At 35.0% G+C, this 17240-nt stretch overlaps 2 protein-coding genes across 6 annotated transcripts; one reads left to right on the top strand and one right to left on the bottom strand.

Annotated features, from left to right (window-relative positions):
• The first annotated feature begins 3820 nt into the window (after positions 1-3820).
• LOC106299995 (alpha,alpha-trehalose-phosphate synthase [UDP-forming] 1) lies at positions 3821-12510 on the top strand. 5 transcript variants are annotated; one of them, XM_013736027.1, is made up of 16 exons: positions 3821-4088; positions 7696-8125; positions 8200-8297; positions 8688-9076; positions 9170-9284; positions 9378-9479; positions 9558-9708; positions 9834-9922; positions 10093-10141; positions 10228-10328; positions 10398-10585; positions 10650-10767; positions 10842-11018; positions 11099-11221; positions 11298-11385; positions 11673-12509. In XM_013736027.1, the coding sequence occupies exons 2-16, from the start codon at positions 7750-7752 to the stop codon at positions 12362-12364; spliced, it is 2856 nt and encodes a 951-aa protein (XP_013591481.1). In that variant the 5' UTR covers positions 3821-4088; positions 7696-7749; the 3' UTR covers positions 12365-12509. The 5 variants fall into 5 exon arrangements, with proteins under 5 accessions (XP_013591481.1, XP_013591485.1, XP_013591484.1 ...); XM_013736031.1 differs by lacking the exon at positions 3821-4088 and adding an exon at positions 5775-5795 and having other exon boundaries at positions 11673-12510; XM_013736030.1 differs by lacking the exon at positions 3821-4088 and adding an exon at positions 6803-6864 and having other exon boundaries at positions 11673-12510.
• Positions 12511-12655: 145 nt separating this feature from the next.
• On the bottom strand, positions 12656-15668 carry LOC106299996 (trifunctional UDP-glucose 4,6-dehydratase/UDP-4-keto-6-deoxy-D-glucose 3,5-epimerase/UDP-4-keto-L-rhamnose-reductase RHM1). Its single transcript, XM_013736032.1, has 3 exons — positions 15502-15668; positions 13752-15320; positions 12656-13283 (listed from the first exon to the last, which is right to left on the bottom strand). The coding sequence occupies exons 2-3, from the start codon at positions 15318-15320 to the stop codon at positions 12840-12842; spliced, it is 2013 nt and encodes a 670-aa protein (XP_013591486.1). The 5' UTR covers positions 15502-15668; the 3' UTR covers positions 12656-12839.
• Positions 15669-17240: the final 1572 nt, after the last annotated feature.

Here is a 17240-nt window from a genome sequence, read left to right as displayed (position 1 = left end):
ATTGGCGAAGGTTGAAGACGAGTAGGTTGGATAAAATGAGATGCAAAATGTTTAACCAGTCAGAATTCAGGTAAAAATAATTTTATTTGCTCTTTAGTTTTTACACAGAAATAGTTAGGGCCTCAATGTTCTAAATTATTATTTGACCATTTCGGTTCGGCTGTCTTAGTCAAGACCATGTGTAAAATAGTTTTAAAAAAAGTTCCAATAATTTCTGTAAATAATTATCGTTAACTAACTACATTCAGCCACTAAAAATAATTTGAAAGCATTCCAAATGTCAGTCACAAATGCATGCAACTATTTGTAAACTCAGAAGAACGACTTTTTTTAATAAAAGAAGGTAAATGCTCTTGGTGTGTATACTTATTTATATATATATATATATATATATTATATACACGTGAATATTATATACACGTGTATAACATTAGAGAACAGTTAAAGGAAACTGAAACATGAAAAAATCATTATGATTGTGTGTTCTTCAAAATAACGGATTATCCACTTATATTTATAATTCTTTTACTGTAACTTCAAATTAACATGTCAAGAAACATATTCAATCCACTTTCCATAGTGTAGTTTTTTTTGTCCATGGTTTAGTTATTTCTGAAATGAGCTTATAATTTGTGTCACATATATAGTTGTATACATTAAGTAGTAAAAAAAAATTAGTAACTGAAATGTGTTTATTTGCAAGAAAAATATTCTCATGCGGAACATGGGGTCAACACTAGTTAGAAAATAATTCCAACTCTGCCACCTAAATTACCTTTTTGACATCAAAACTGCAAGTTAAATTACTGTCTTGTATTAAAAATACACGCACACAACTGTAAAAATGTGATAAGATTAGACACACCAAATACTCCTATCTTACAAGCTAAGTGTAATTATTGGCTCTACCGAATTTGCAATAAAAGTGGAAAATGTTCGCCTGCCAGAATTATTCGCCACACCACTCAGTATTAAGTTTGTTTTCTTCCTATTAGTGGCGAAACTATATTTGTTCTCATGCTATGCTCAAGTGTTTTAGACTAGCGAGTTAGGTAACCCTATATAAGAATCTCAAATCAATTTACATTTGATTTAGTTCGTAGTGCTTGTGGATGATCTGTCTGATAAAAATCTTCAGAAGCTGGCAAGCAATATCATCTTTTTGTTTTTTGTTTTGGTAGAAAAGGAAGCGAAATAAAGTTGTAAGAACTAGAGTAATAATGTAAAAGCTAACACTACGTGCATGGAAAGATCATACTACAAACAGTGACCATTCTCTAATCTTTTTATCCTTTTTAGCGCGTGGTATGCAGTCTCCACAGCTATTGGTGGTGGTGATCGTATTTGAATTTGGGTTTATAAAATCAGTTTGTAATGACATATATTATCTCTCTATCGCATGGTTATGTTTATAACATACTAGTCCAACTAATACAAATAAAACTCAATTTTAAACAGGAGTCAAAAACAAAAAAGGCCACAACTTGACAGACCATAATTTCTTTGACACGTAGTTATATCAGTATAAATCCAAAAAATACAAAACTCAATTTTAAATAAGAGTCAAAACGTCGACAAAAAAAAAATAAGAGTCAAAACAAAAAGGCTCAAGAAATTAACTAAATAAAATAATAAATTCAGGACAATTTCCTTAAATTCAAACCAAATTCATTTTGACAGAACCTAATGATTGCATATCAAAACATTATTTATCAAATATAATTTTCAAACACTAAAAGTGTTTTCCAAGTGCCAAATCTGAACTAAAAGAAAACCAAATAATTAACTTCTTTTACTCTGGTCGTTATTTTTTTTCTCCAGAATAAATGACAGATTTACTCTGGCCATTATTAAAATAACATTTTGCCCATCCAAAGTTGAAACCAGAAAACAATTATCACTGTTTGAAAAATAAAAGTTTTCTATTTTCTAAAAACTGTTAATGTAACTTTAGGAGGTGCATTCAATTGATAGTTTTAAGTGATTTGTGTCAAAATGACAAATTCACTATTATTGAAAATGAATTTTAAAAACTCATTTAAAATCCAGTGTTATTGAACTCGACATTTTATAAAGTACTCTAAAATCCACTGTTATTAAAAATATTTTAAGTTGTGGAGTTTTAAAGTTTTCAACTGATTTTAGATTGTTTGGGTGGAGTTTCTTAGTTAAAAAAACTAAAACTCAAATCTCATGGTTTTATGTGATATTCTAGAGTGGTTTAACAAAAATTATTTTATTCTCTACAATTCTTTAAAATCATCTAAAACCTCGTTAAAAGTCAAATCACCTCAAATTTTAGATCGAATACACCCCTTACGGATTAGTTTTTTTAAAATAACTTTAGGGATTATGCATGGGCGACTTATTAAAATGAGAAATATGTTATTTGATTTAGACTTTAGAATAATGCTTAAATTTCAATAAATGTCAATTTAGTGCACTGACTACGGCGAAACCACTGGCCAGTGGTCGTTTCTTTACTCTCTCAACTTTTAAAACAGTGGACTTAAAGCAAAAAAAAATAAATTCTCGACGACCACAACTACAACAAAAAAGCCACATACAAGATGTTGATTAAGTCTATAAAAAAAGATGTTATTAAGAAAATCAAATAAAAGGTTTAGTAAAAAGTGATCCATGCGACCACGAAAGCATATCTATAGTTTATTACATTTCCTAACTTCGAATCTATGAGAAAATAATTTCTAAGCACTTTACAAGTTGCAGCCTTTGTAAAATATTCGATGATTTATTGTATAGTATTTTAATTGACGATCTAAATCTTATTAATCTGGAATGGAATTTCTTCTGCGCTGTATGCTCCACTCACACACGTTGACGCAAGTCACGTAATCAGATTTTTAAATAATATAAAAGGAATATATAAACCGTATGGTGTAAGATAATAATCACGTTAATAACAGTATAACAGGTTAGTGTTTATGCGGTGAGTCAGATGATGCCCATGAATTAAAAGTTATACGCTGACGTACGTAAAGGTCCTCGTCGTGGTCTCTCATGTGGCCCAATCAACTTATTCTGTTAACTTATTTAACGTCGACATATTAAAAAATTATATTTGATTAATTAAGCTTTTGGAAGAAAGGATACAGCAATTTGTTTTACCAAAAAAAAGATATAACAATTTGCTGACATTTTAAAATATCGAGTTTACTTTATAGTTTTCAGGGATGTTGAAACCATAAAGTTTTGCTCAATTCTAGATTATAAATGGCCATAAAGTGTTAGACTTTCGATTTATAATTAAAACCCTAAGATCCAAACCAAGTTTAAGATTATGGGTCTAATTGAGAAAATCTTCAACTTTTTTTAACTGTAGTATTAAGATTGCAATTTTATTATTATTTAAAGCTATAGATTTGAATACTACAGAGAATTTTTTTTCTTTTTCTAAAATGCATACTTTATTTATAAATTTTCAGAAGCCAAAATATAATGTTTTAGGTATTTGGGTTTTCACTGCCAAATAAAACTTTATTTTTACAACTTGGAATTTTTATATAACATAATTGGAAGATCATAAAATTAAATTTTATATAGCAATAATTGTTTTCTATAGCACTGATGTTTGTGTTTTTTAAAAGAAATTGAATACTTTGACTTAAAAAATAAAATAATTTGTGGAACAGTAGTCAGCAAGAATAATAATTAAGATTTGATATCCTTACTTTTGGTCGTGGGGTGAAAGTAGTCCTTTATTTTCTTTTAAATTTTGTTGGCTATCTTTTGGTTGAGGAAGAGAAATTACAAAAAAAAAAAACTATATATTAAAAAAAAGGAATTTAAAAGGTGAAAAAAGGGAGAACAAATTCCCTCCAAATGATTGGGCCATAAACCATAGAAGGCTGCCCCTCCTCCTCCTCCTCCTCCTCCTCCTCCTTGCATAACTCTCTCTATTTCTCTCTCTCAGCCAAACACACACACACACGTACACTCTCCTACGAAAACCTTTCACACGATCTCCATCGATCTCTGCTGGTGACTCCATCGCTTTCGTCTCTCTCTCTCTCTATCAACAAAGCTTTTGTTGCTTTCTTTGGCGGCTGCTTCCTTCCTCGATCTAGGTTAGTTTTTTCCCCTCGCTGATCTCATCTCATTACAAGCAGTTTCCGCTTAGGTTATTTGACTTTGATGTGCTTAACCTAGTTTTTTCCCCTTAAGAGTTGTTATTAGGGTTTCGTGGTTCTATATAACTGGTGATCATCGATTGATCTCTCATGATTTGTTTTTCGATCTTGTTTGTTTGATCTCTCGTCTCTGATTCTGATGAGATCTTTTAGTTGTTGATATGATTGGATTTATAGAGATTTGCTCTGTTTCTTGAATCATGATTGAACTGAAAAGAAGCACAAGAGGAGTCAGCGCAAGTTTCTTGAATGTACTCTTCCGTTATCTGAACCATAAGTGATTGAAACTTGATGTGAAGTAGTTGGATTCTAGACATTCATGCTATGAAAACATCATTACTCGTATAACTAAGAAAGTTATTGTGCCATATAACTAACTTATTGAAGTTGAAGTAGTCTTAAGATAAACTCGATAATATTATATTGGCTGGTGTCTTGTTTCCTGATTAAGGTGCTTTACAAAACCTTTGGTTTATTGAAAAGAACATAAATAGCATTTAAAAAATTCAAGGATGCTTTTCTTTTTGCAAGATCCAAAAAGGATAATAATGATGATAATGATCTGTGTTGTTTGGTTCATGAGTTTAACACTTTCTAATCTCAACTTCTGATTGGATAATATCTTCTTCTATATATGAACCCATCCATGACTAAAAAACTCGTTTGCATGTACTCTCCTTTTCATATAATCACTCCAATACTTAAAACAGACCATTTTAGAGGGAAATCATAAACTTTTTGTGTGCGTGATGAATGGTCCATCTTTTTCAACTTTGTTCTAAATTTAACAAGATCTTTGGTGGGGTCCTTAGTGATTGTGGATTCCGTGTCTACTTGAATAAGTCACTGCTTTATGACTGCAGTCTTCACGGGAAAAAGCAATCTTAATGCATTTCTCATACCTGTATTCTAGTTTGAAAATGGTTGATATATACAATGCCACTTGGTTACAGGATAGTCTTTAAACGTTAGTACAAGTGCAAGGTATGTGACAGATTCTTCTTTCCTAGTCCTGGGGTGTCTAGTGTTTTTTTTTGGTTATTTCTCCTTTTATTTATCTCACTCACATGTTTTGTAGGGTTATACAACTTTAACTACTAGACTTTCAACTATATTTTTTTTTCAAATAATAGGACATTTATACTGTAGATATATCAATAGCCAAAGCAAAAGTGAGATCAGCAAAATCGTATTTTTTTAATCGTAAATATATGATGCTTAGATTTGCTGTCGTCTTATTAGGTGGACCACCAGTTTGTTATACTTTCTTTATCCTTGGTTGCCTTTTGTTACCGACACATATTATTGGACGCATATCGTATGTTGTTATCCACGCACACACAATATAAACATATACTAAGTCGTCTTCTTCTTCTTCTTCTTCTTCTACCATATTAAAGGAACATCGTGTCCTCATGCTTGTGTTGTTGGCTTGGGACACCATGTGACTTTCTTCTCCTTCCAAAGTCAATATATGAACAGTAGTAACACTCTGAAAAAAACGAATAATGTTTTTTTCTCTTCTCTGTTCATTGTTTTCCATTGTGCATATCATTCAAATGTTTGACATTGTTATAACTATGCAAGAGAGTGTGCTGTAGAAAGTCAGGTGTCGATTTTACTCTTTTAATAGCCACACTTGGGGTCAGTGCTATGCAAAGAAAACACTTTCTGTCTTCTGACTTAAAGCATCTGATTCTTTTTTTTTTTTTCTGGTGTTAAACTATGCAAGAGTTTTGCTTGAGAGTCCTCTCTCTTCTAAACATTTCTTGAAATATAGTTTTTTTATTTGGTTTCTTTTACTCTTTTGCATAATTTTGATCTGACTTGTTACTGTTAGTGGTTCAAGACTAGACTGAATACGATATATGTGGGGTTTTATCTTTTCAGACTGTCTGTGGCTACCAAGTACTAACTCTTGTTTTCCACACCCTATATCTAGAATTTCTATTTTTTTTTAAAGAAAATTCTTTCTGGTCTACCGAGAAAAAAATCCATTTCCAATAAAGAAGAGAGATTTTTCTTCGTTGTATTTCCCAGAATCAAATTCCAAGTACTAACTCTTGTTTTCCACACCCTATATCTAGAATTTCTATTTTTTTTTAAAGAAAATTCTTTCTGGTCTACTGAGAAAAAATCCATTTCCAATAAAGAAGAGAGATCTTTCTTCGTTGTATTTCCCAGAATCAAATTCCAAAGTCAGCTTGGGCCGAGTGAGAGAGAGGTCAATCTCAGCTTAAACCTTTTAATGTCATACTCATATATATTTCATTTCCATGTATATTGGGTTAATAAGGCCATATATAAATATATATATAAAAGTTACAAAAAATAAAATAAAATAAGGCCATATATAAATGACTTCTTGGGTTAATAATACAAAATAATAATAAAAATATTTCTTTCGTTCCACAAAAATAAATATTTTGAGATTTGTATGTATTCTACAAATACAAATTCTATATTTTCAATAAATGTTTTTGTTTGTTTATCTAAGTTACTAAATATAATACTATTTTTTTAAATAAAAAAATTAGAATATTATAAATTATTTATGATATCATAAACTTTTTTTACAATATACATGAATAAATTTTTTATAGTTTGTGAAACGAATTACTTACATAAATAAGCTTAAATAAAAAAAGCTTGGTCAGGCGGAGGAGGAGCGGCTCTAGGATCCGGGTAGGCGAAGGGACCCACAGAGCTATATGTAGGAGACGATTAATCCCTTCATTAATGATTACGTCATCTCATCTTTGAAAAAACCTAGTTCTTACGTCATCTCGTGATTGCTAAGTGTGTATGCGTGTGATCTTTCTTTGCTCTTCACCGGCGGTGTCAATATAATTGATTTAGTTCTTGGTGAATTATAGGAAGATTTTTCTAGACTTTATTTTATTTTTGGGTTATGAGTGGTGAAAAGAAGAGAAGATAGATTAAAGTCTTTGGTGTCTTTTCTCAGACAAGAATCTTTTTTGGTGTAATTAACACTTGCATGGCTGTGAAGACTCTGTGTAGTCTGTAAAGCTTACACGAGGATTTTGCTGCTCCCCTCTCTCTGTGATAATATCTCTCCCACCGTTCCCTTTCTAGCTTCTCACCATCTGTTTCTTTTGGCTCTATTTACTTACCATCTCTCTCGATGATAACGACTTGAAACCCACCTCAAGAAAGTTTTTTAAAATATATATATCCTCAAATTAAGCCTTTTGTCTCGTGTATAAGGATCACTGGTCCTTTTTTCTTTTGAGTGGCTGTGAAGATGTGTGATTCATGTGCCCTTCCTGGTTAGTATTGTGTATTTTTGTCCATGTTTCTTGCTTCTGTTTCCAAGTTCTTGGCCTTTCACAACCTTGTCTTGAGTGTTTGACACTATCTTGTGTTTGTTTTGTTCTTTGCCTTTTACAATAACTTTAGAGATGATTATTCCTTGGCCTGATGGCTTCTTTTACCTTCAGTGTATGGTGAATTGACAGTGACATTTCAAGTCTTTTTCTTATTATGTTTTGGTTTCATAATGTGGCCTAAAAATATAATGCAGGTTACTCTCTGGATTGAAACTGAGCTTCTTTAGGTTCTGTTTTGGTGTGAGCGTATGCCTGGGAACAAGTACAACCTCAGTTCTTCTCACATCCCCCTCTCTCGGACAGAACGGCTCTTGAGAGAAAGAGAGCTTAGAGATAAGAGGAGGAGCAACCGTGCTCTCAATCCCAATGACAATCCTGACAACTCTGAGAACGACCTGCGTTTAGAAGGTGACAGTTCAAGGCAACAATATGTTGAGCAGTACCTGGAAGGTGCTGCTGCTGCTATGGCTCACGATGATGTCTGCGAGAGACAAGAAGTAAGGCCTTACAACAGGCAACGGCTCCTTGTAGTGGCTAACAGGCTCCCTGTTTCTGCTGTGAGAAGAGGTGAAGATTCATGGTCTTTGGAGATCAGTGCTGGTGGCCTAGTTAGTGCTCTCCTAGGTAAGGGACTCACTTAGCATCATTCTTGACCCAAACATGAAGGCTGACATTATAAAGTTATGTCGTTTTTGAAGGTGTGAAGGAGTTTGAAGCCAGATGGATTGGATGGGCTGGCGTTAATGTGCCTGATGAGGTTGGACAGAAGGCACTTACCAAAGCTTTAGCTGAGAAGGTAACATATCTCTCTTTTTTTTTTTATGACCAATAACTAGTTTTATTAAAATTAATTAATTTTTAAAAATATATTTATTTTCTTCTATAGATCACCACATTTTTTCATTCTACTTTATTGTATTGTTGAAATAGTGTGTAAAATTGTCTTATTGTTTAGTTGAAATAAAATTATCTTACATAAAGAGATGATGAGAGAAGTAAACAAGATTTTTTTTTTGTATTGTTGAGATAGTGTGTAAAGTAGAATGAAAATGTGGTGATTTATAGAAGAAAATAAATGTATTTTTAAATTAATTAATTTTAATTATTGATAAGCAAAAAAAAAATTAAGACAATGAGAATGATCTTTGTCTATACTTGGAGTTCTTATGTTGTTTCAACTTTGCAGAGGTGTATACCTGTGTTCCTTGATGAAGAGATTGTGCATCAGTACTACAACGGTTACTGCAACAACATCCTATGGCCTCTGTTTCACTACCTTGGACTTCCACAAGAAGACCGTCTCGCCACAACAAGAAGCTTCCAGTCTCAGTTCACTGCGTACAAGAAAGCAAACCAAATGTTTGCTGATGTTGTGAATGAGCATTATGAAGAAGGAGATGTTGTCTGGTGCCATGATTATCATCTCATGTTCCTTCCTAAGTGTCTCAAGGAGTACAATAGTAAGATGAAAGTTGGTTGGTTTCTCCACACACCGTTCCCTTCTTCTGAGATACACAGGACGCTTCCTTCAAGATCAGAGCTGCTTAGATCAGTTCTTGCTGCTGATTTAGTAGGGTAAAGTCTCTACTTGATGACTCTAGTTATTACTAGTGGTTTATGAGAGATTCAATATCTGTTGTGTTGTTGTATACTTTTTTTTTTCTTCAGTTTCCATACGTATGACTATGCAAGACACTTTGTGAGTGCGTGTACTCGGATACTTGGGCTTGAAGGAACACCTGAGGGTGTTGAGGATCAAGGCAGGCTTACTAGAGTAGCAGCTGTATGTCCATTTCATTTACATAACACCTTGTCCTTTTTGGAAGCCTTTGTCACAGTGTCTTTTTTTTTTTTTCTGTTTGTGTTTGGGTTTCAGTTTCCAATTGGTATAGATTCTGAGAGGTTTATAAGAGCACTTGAAGTACCAGACGTGATACAACACATGAAGGAGTTGAAAGAACGGTTTGCTGGCAGAAAGGTATGGGTTTATGGAAGCTCTTCTGAGGCAAAGTCAATGGAAGTGTTACATAGTAATTGTTTATCCTTGTATTGGCAGGTGATGTTAGGTGTTGATCGGCTTGATATGATCAAAGGGATTCCACAGAAGATTCTTGCATTTGAAAAGTTTCTCGAGGAGAACGCAAGCTGGCGTGATAAAGTGGTGTTACTGCAAATTGCAGTGCCGACAAGAACAGATGTCTCTGAATGTAAGCTTTTCTTGATTTCTTGGACTCTGTCTTTGCATAGTAACTAGCTCTCCTCAAATAGAGTTGATTAGCTTCACTCATGAAACGTATAGCTAATGGATGAACTTGTGGGTGTTTTGTTACAGATCAAAAACTGACAAGCCAAGTTCATGAGATTGTTGGACGCATTAATGGTCGTTTTGGGACACTGACTCAAGTTCCAATACATCACCTGGTCTGTTTCTCCCTCTCCATGCTTTGTTAACGAGTCTGATATCATGTTTTAGTAGACCGTTGTTGAGGGTACCATAGATAGATAAAAGAGTATTTGCACCATATTTGGTGTTATAGTTTGAACATGCAACTTTGGGATAATGCTGATAAAATTCTTATTGTTACTGTCAGGATCGTTCTCTGGACTTTTATGCTTTATGTGCACTTTATGCCGTCACAGGTAACTTGTCTATTTACTTGTGGATATGGTTACAGTTTTGTATGGTTTGTTACTTTCTTTTCATCTGATTAGTTTCTTTTCATCAGATGTTGCACTTGTCACATCTCTGAGAGATGGGATGAACCTTGTCAGCTACGAGTTTGTTGCTTGCCAAGAGGCTAAAAAGGGTGTTCTCATTCTCAGTGAGGTAATGACTCTCATACTCGGATGCTTTGCCTCAGCTGTATGTATTCAAAATTTGCATTTTGTATTACAGTTTGCAGGTGCTGCACAATCACTAGGTGCTGGAGCCATTCTTGTGAACCCTTGGAACATTACAGAAGTTGCTGCCTCCATTGGCCAGGCTCTAAACATGTCACCTGAAGAAAGAGAGAAAAGACATAGGCATAACTTTCACCATGTCAAAACTCACACTGCTCAAGAATGGGCTGAAACTTTTGTCAGGTATGCTTATCATTAATTCTGAATGAGATGATCTTTGTATGCTAACACTTCAACATATCTGCAGTGAACTAAATGATACTGTGATTGAGGCACAACTAAGAATTAGCAAAGTCCCACCTGAGCTTCCACAGGATGATGCTATTCGCCGGTATTCAAAGTCCACCAACAGACTACTAATCCTGGTAACTTTTAATAGAAAACTAAGGTTTATGTTTTGAGGTCACTTTCTCTTTGTAACATTGAAAAAACATTTCAGGGCTTCAATGCAACACTGACTGAGCCAGTGGATAACCAAGGGAGAAGAGGTGATCAGATAAAGGAGATGGATCTTAACTTACACCCAGAGCTGAAAGGACCGTTAAAGGCACTATGTAGTGATCCAAGTACTACCATAGTTGTCCTAAGCGGAAGCAGCAGAAGCGTTTTGGACAAAGTATGCATCTCTCTGTTGTTGTTTCCTTTTCTTGTTATCACACTTTCACTTATACTGACTGGTTTTTACTTTAAACTCAGAACTTTGGAGAGTATGATATGTGGTTGGCAGCAGAGAATGGGATGTTCTTAAGGCTTACAAATGGAGAGTGGATGACTACAATGCCAGAACACTTGAACATGGAATGGGTTGATAGCGTTAAGGTAAATAAGATACCTTAGTCCAGACAAAACTTATTTAAACTCAATCTGAGTTCTGTTTTTTTCCTTCTATTTATAGCATGTTTTCAAGTACTTCACTGAGAGAACACCAAGGTCACACTTTGAAACAAGAGATACTTCTCTTATATGGAACTACAAATATGCTGGTAACTACTACTCCTATTGGTTCTGCCTTTCATTAATCATTCACATTGTTTTTAAAAATCTGTATAATCAATAATACTCTATAAAACATCTTATTTGATTTCTAGAGATACTTCTCTTATATGGAACTACAAATATGCTGGTAACTACTACTCCTATTGGTTCTGCCTTTCATTAATCATTCACATTGTTTTTAAAAATCTGTATAATCAATAATACTCTATAAAACATCTTATTTGATTTCTTGAACATTGATCATTCAACAAGACTAACTCATTTCTCATTGCAGATATTGAATTTGGGAGGCTTCAAGCAAGAGACCTGTTACAACACTTATGGACAGGACCAATCTCTAATGCATCAGTTGATGTTGTCCAAGGAAGCCGCTCTGTTGAGGTCCGCGCCGTAGGTGTGACCAAGGGAGCTGCAATAGATCGCATTCTAGGAGAGATAGTGCATAGCAAGTCCATGACCACACCGATAGATTACGTCTTGTGCATTGGCCATTTCTTGGGGAAGGACGAAGATGTGTACACATTCTTTGAGCCAGAACTCCCATCAGACATCATCCCAGCCATTGCACGGTCCAGACCATCATCTGATAGTGGTGGAACCAGATCATCATCAGTAGGAGGGGACAGAAGACCGCCTTCAAAGTCAACACACCACAACAACAACAACAACAGCAAAAGCAGTTCAAAATCTTCCTCCTCTAACTCTAACCACCACAACAACAAGGCCTCATCACAGAGATCTCTTCAGACAACAAAAAGCGGTTCCAACAACCATAGCTTAGGGAACTCAAGACGTCCTTCACCGGAGAAAATCTCTTGGAACGTGCTTGACCTCAAAGGAGAGAACTACTTCTCTTGTGCGGTTGGTCGCACACGCACCAGTGCTAGATACCTCCTTGGCTCTCCTGATGATGTTGTTTGCTTCCTTGAGAAGCTCGCCGACGCGCCAGCGCCTAACTCATCTTAGATTCCTAGACTGTCTGAACTGTGAGAGTTCTTGTAACCCCAATAAGTAACCATTACCAGACTTTTTTTAGTGGTTTTGATTCTAATCTAATAAAGAGTAGATCAAGTGATGAATAAAAATACTTAGAATAATCAAACTGTAACACACCCATAAGCAAAGCTAGTGAGTGATAGTATGAGGTGATCAAACAATATAACAAGAAACAATAAACAAAACATATAGTAGATATTATTTGTGGTTAATCTAATGAAGAATCACAACCCTTTTCTCTCTTTCAAAACAATTGGTGTGTTGAATAAACAGTATGAATAAAAATTAAATCTCTATTACATAGAATAATCAAACTATAACACACCCTTTAAAGAAAAGCTAGTGATAGTAGTAAGGGTGATCAAACAATATAACAAGAAACAAAACATATAGTAAATATTATTAGTGATTAATCTAATGAAGAATCACAACCCTTTTCTCTCATTCAAGTCTTCTTGTTTGGCTCAAACGCATACTTGATCAAAGACTCCTTGATGGAGAGCAGCTCAGGGAACTCTTTCTTGAGCTTAGAAGCATCCATCTCGTTGTTACTTCTTGGAGCTACAATGACTTTAGCTTGCTCCTCTAACGTGAAGTTTGCCCATTTGAAGTCAGGGTTGATGTAGTCTCTGTACATCTCTAGGATCTCGTTGTGGCTCACCACGCCCGGGTTTGTGAAGTTCCAGATCCCTTTCAAGTTTCTTTTGGCCATCTCGATGGAGATTGGTAAGAGCTCGTCCAACACTGTCATGCTGTTTGGGATGTTTACTACTTTGTTGTACCTTGAGATCTTGGTGATGAAGTTGCGTGGGTTGTTTAGATCTGAAGAGATTGGCATCCTTACTCTCAATGTGCATACGTTGTCAAACTCCTTTAGCAGCTCCTCTACCTGCAAGCAAGACACAGTCATAACAAAGAATTAACATATATATATAAGAGACCAGTGTTTTGAAAACTAACTGTGAATTGCTCTTCTAATTGGTTTCGAGTTGTGCTAAAAATCGGATTTGAATTAAAGAGGCAAACTCGCAAAAACGATTTGGTTCGATATTAAAACCCGTGTTTTTTAAATTCAAGCTAAAATAAAAAATAAAAAATAAAAAGTTGCAAATTTTAAAAAAGTTTCATAAAAAAACCACATTGCTTTTAATATCTATCTAAATAAATTAGTTTTCATCATATTTTTATATTATTTTTGAAGTTTTTATTTTATTTTCATATTATTTTTAGATTCTAACAATAATTTATATTTTATTATTTTTTTATCAAAATAATTATATATATGCAAGCAAAGACATAACAAAGAGTTAACATTAAAATAAGAGTCTTGGATCATGACAGAGCAAGAGTTAGTTACCATGGCTTTGGTTTTTGAGTAGAAGGAGCCAGTGAAGTTGGGAGTGTCTTCCTCCTTGAATCCAACACCCGAACCTTCAGGATGCTTCTCATCATACTCAAATATACAACCAGTAGCGAAGTTCATCATCAGAAGCCCATGCTCTCTGCATACATCAGCTAGAGTCAAAGTTCCAGCCACATTGGCACGGATGGTCTCTGCCTTGTGAGACTCACACCAGTCAACATTAGGTCTCCCAGTCACACCAGCCGAGTTGAAAACATGAGTCGGCTTAACACTCACAACATCCTGCAGAAGAGAAGCTCTATCCTCCAACCTTCCTTTCCCATACTCATAAGCAATCACTTGCTTCTCACACAGCTTCCCAAGCAGACCACCGATCCACCCGGTCTTACCATATATCAAGAACTTGAGAGAAGGCTTCTGCGGCGCGCTGGTACTGCTCCTTGTGCTTGGAACCACCATGTGGGTTTGACTCGGCTTGTCAGACGCCGTAGCTGCTGAAGAAATCTCATCTGATCCATCGAAATGCCGCCCGCCGGGCATCATCAGCATCCTCGGATGAGGAAGCAACGCTCCAGAGACATCGCCCCACCACTCGGGGTTCTGAGTATACCACTCCATAGTCTTCTTCAACCCTTCCTCCCACGTCGTCCTCTCCGACCACCCCAGCTTCTTGAGCTTCTCGTCGTCTAGAAAATACCTCTGATCATTAAAAGGCCGGTTCTCAACAAACTTAATACTCGCCTCAGGGTCCATGCCAAAGAGCTTGCAAACATCTCTAGCCACATCATTCACCCTCCTCTCCTTCTTAGTCCCAATGTTATAAACATGCCCCACCTCCCCCTTGTGGAGAATCACCTCAAACGCCTCAGCAACGTCTTCGCAGTAAAGGTAACTCCTCACGTTCGACCCATCTCCGTGAATCGGAAGAACCTTCCCTCTCATCGCCAGCAAAATAAACTTCGGAATCAGCTTCTCAGGAAACTGATTCGGACCATAAACATTATTCCCACGAGTAGTAATAACTGGCAAACCATAAGATCTCCCATACGCCATCACAAGCATCTCCGCGCCAGCCTTGGTCGCAGAGTAAGGATTCGTGGGGAGAAGCTGAGAGGCCTCGTGGTTACCGACCAGCGCGTCCTCGTCAGTCTCCCCGTAAACCTCATCGGTACTCACGTGGATAAACCTCCTTATCTGGCCTGTCACCTTACAGGCCTCGAGGAGGACGTGGGTCCCATAGATGTTGTTCTTGGTGAACTCGAAGCTGTTGCCGAAGGAGTTGTCGACGTGGGTCTGAGCGGCGAAGTGCATGATGGTGTCGATGCCTTCGGTGATGAGGAGGTGGTTGACGAGGTCCGCGCTGGCGATGTCGCCTTTCACGAACTTGAAGCTGGGAGAGTTTTTCGAAGGGTTAAGGTTCTTGAGGTTGGAGCAGTAGTCGAGCTTGTCGAGGACCACGATCTTGTAGTGAGGGTAGGTTCGGATGAGCCTGTTCGCCACGTGGGAGGCGATGAAACCGGCTGCTCCGGTGATGAGGATGTTCTTGGGCGTGTACGAAGACATCTAGACAACAACAACAAAGAAACCAACTTTCATGCGTTATTACAATATAAAAACGAAACCTTAGATCCAGATCTAACTAAAAAACATCAAAAGCTATATAGAGTTTATGATGGTTTAGATCTAACGACGGTGAGAGATAACTATATAAAGTAAGAAATTTTAGAAATGAAACGTTACATACCTCTCTGAGAATTTTTGGGGATCTTTGTGACGATCAAAGGCCACGGACAAGACTCATTTGAGAGGGAAGAAGAAGACTAGAGAGGGAGTTGTTTATATACAGATTAAAGTTACGAAAATGCCCTTTGGTTGCTCTGTTATTTACATAAGCGGGGTAGTATAGGTAGGTTCAAGGCTTGAGACGCGTGTTTTGAGATCGGGCGTTTGGTTATAACATTAACTTCGCCTGTTGTTAAGTTACTGCTAGTGTTAATTACTGATTGATTCTTGTCTTAATTTTTTATTTAGACAATCTGCTTTAATAATTAAGAAATTTGGATATAATATAAAACTACATATATTAAAAATAGTTTTTATATTCATAAAATTTTATAGATCAAAATATTATTATTGACTATATATATATATTAAATAAATTTAACCATTATTTTTAAATTTTTATTAAAATAGTTTAAAAAAATCTAAAATTATATAGTTATTTATTTATGATCTTATTTATACAAACCGATAAATTCACGACTCAAATAGGAATGGTTTATGTTAATAATTTTTAGTGGTATAAATGACTAGTTAATTAGTCTCTATGTATTAAAATAGTCTAGTTTTTAGAAGAAAAAAATAATTTTAAACCAAATTTTTATATTTTTATTATATTGTTATTAGATAATAATGATATAATGTAAAATTTTAAAATTAATTGTATTAATTTCATATTGGCTCAAAATGGTAAGAAATAATTAATCAGAATATATATATATATATATATAAATTAAAAACGTTTTTTTTTAATGTAGGTGAAATTTATCATTTTTGAAACATATGGAATATAATCTAAATTTTGATTTAGACAATCTGAATTTAATTTTTTTTTTTAAAATATGAATTGGGACATAAATTTACGAGATAAGGACAGTGCGTTGGCGTTTGCGTTTGAGGTAGTAGTAGGGGGGCGACTGGTTTTTCCGCTACCACCCGTAAACACAGTTTTTGCGGTTGGTAGCGGTTGTCGGCGGTTTGCAACAATCACTCAAATCGCTCTAAACCGCTTCAAATCGCTTCAAACCGCTCCGAATTTCATAAATTCAAAAGCTGGCTACAACTAACGTTTGCGGTTGCGGGAGAGTAAAAAAATTTCTTTTTTTTAAAACAATATATATACAAAAGTAAAAATATTTAATAAAAAATTTAAAATTGAAATTATGAAAATATTAAAATATATCTATTATATTTTAATTAATATTATAAAATTTTATAATAAAAACAATTTCAATAAATTTTTAAAAATTAAAATTTTAACTTTCTAAATATAAATTTTATATTTATTATAATTTTATTATTTTTGATATTTTTATAATTATATTAAATGTTTGTTAATTTATTATTTGACTGTTACCGCATTTGGTAGTTAACCAGTCATAAGTCACCCGCAAACGAATCAATTTTTAACCGTAGTACCAATCGTACAAATCTCTTAAAACCGCTAGAAACCGCAACCGCCCGCATCCACAAACTCCCGCAACCGCAACCGCTGCGTTTGAACCAGCCAGTTCATAGGTACCATATTTTTATGGCTCTAAAAGTTCTGAAACTCTTATCAATACGTTATATACCATATAAGGACTGTTTCGTAATTTGACATGGCAATTGAATTCGTATTGATAGTAATACTAAATTTTGATATGCAATCATTCAATGCAGTAGCCCATATGCAGAGATCAATCAGATCACCGACACATTCAA

Source organism: Brassica oleracea, chromosome C6, assembly GCF_000695525.1.
Source record: "Brassica oleracea var. oleracea cultivar TO1000 chromosome C6, BOL, whole genome shotgun sequence".
Lineage (NCBI taxonomy): Eukaryota > Viridiplantae > Streptophyta > Magnoliopsida > Brassicales > Brassicaceae > Brassica > Brassica oleracea.
This window is presented reverse-complemented; position numbering and strand designations above follow the sequence as displayed.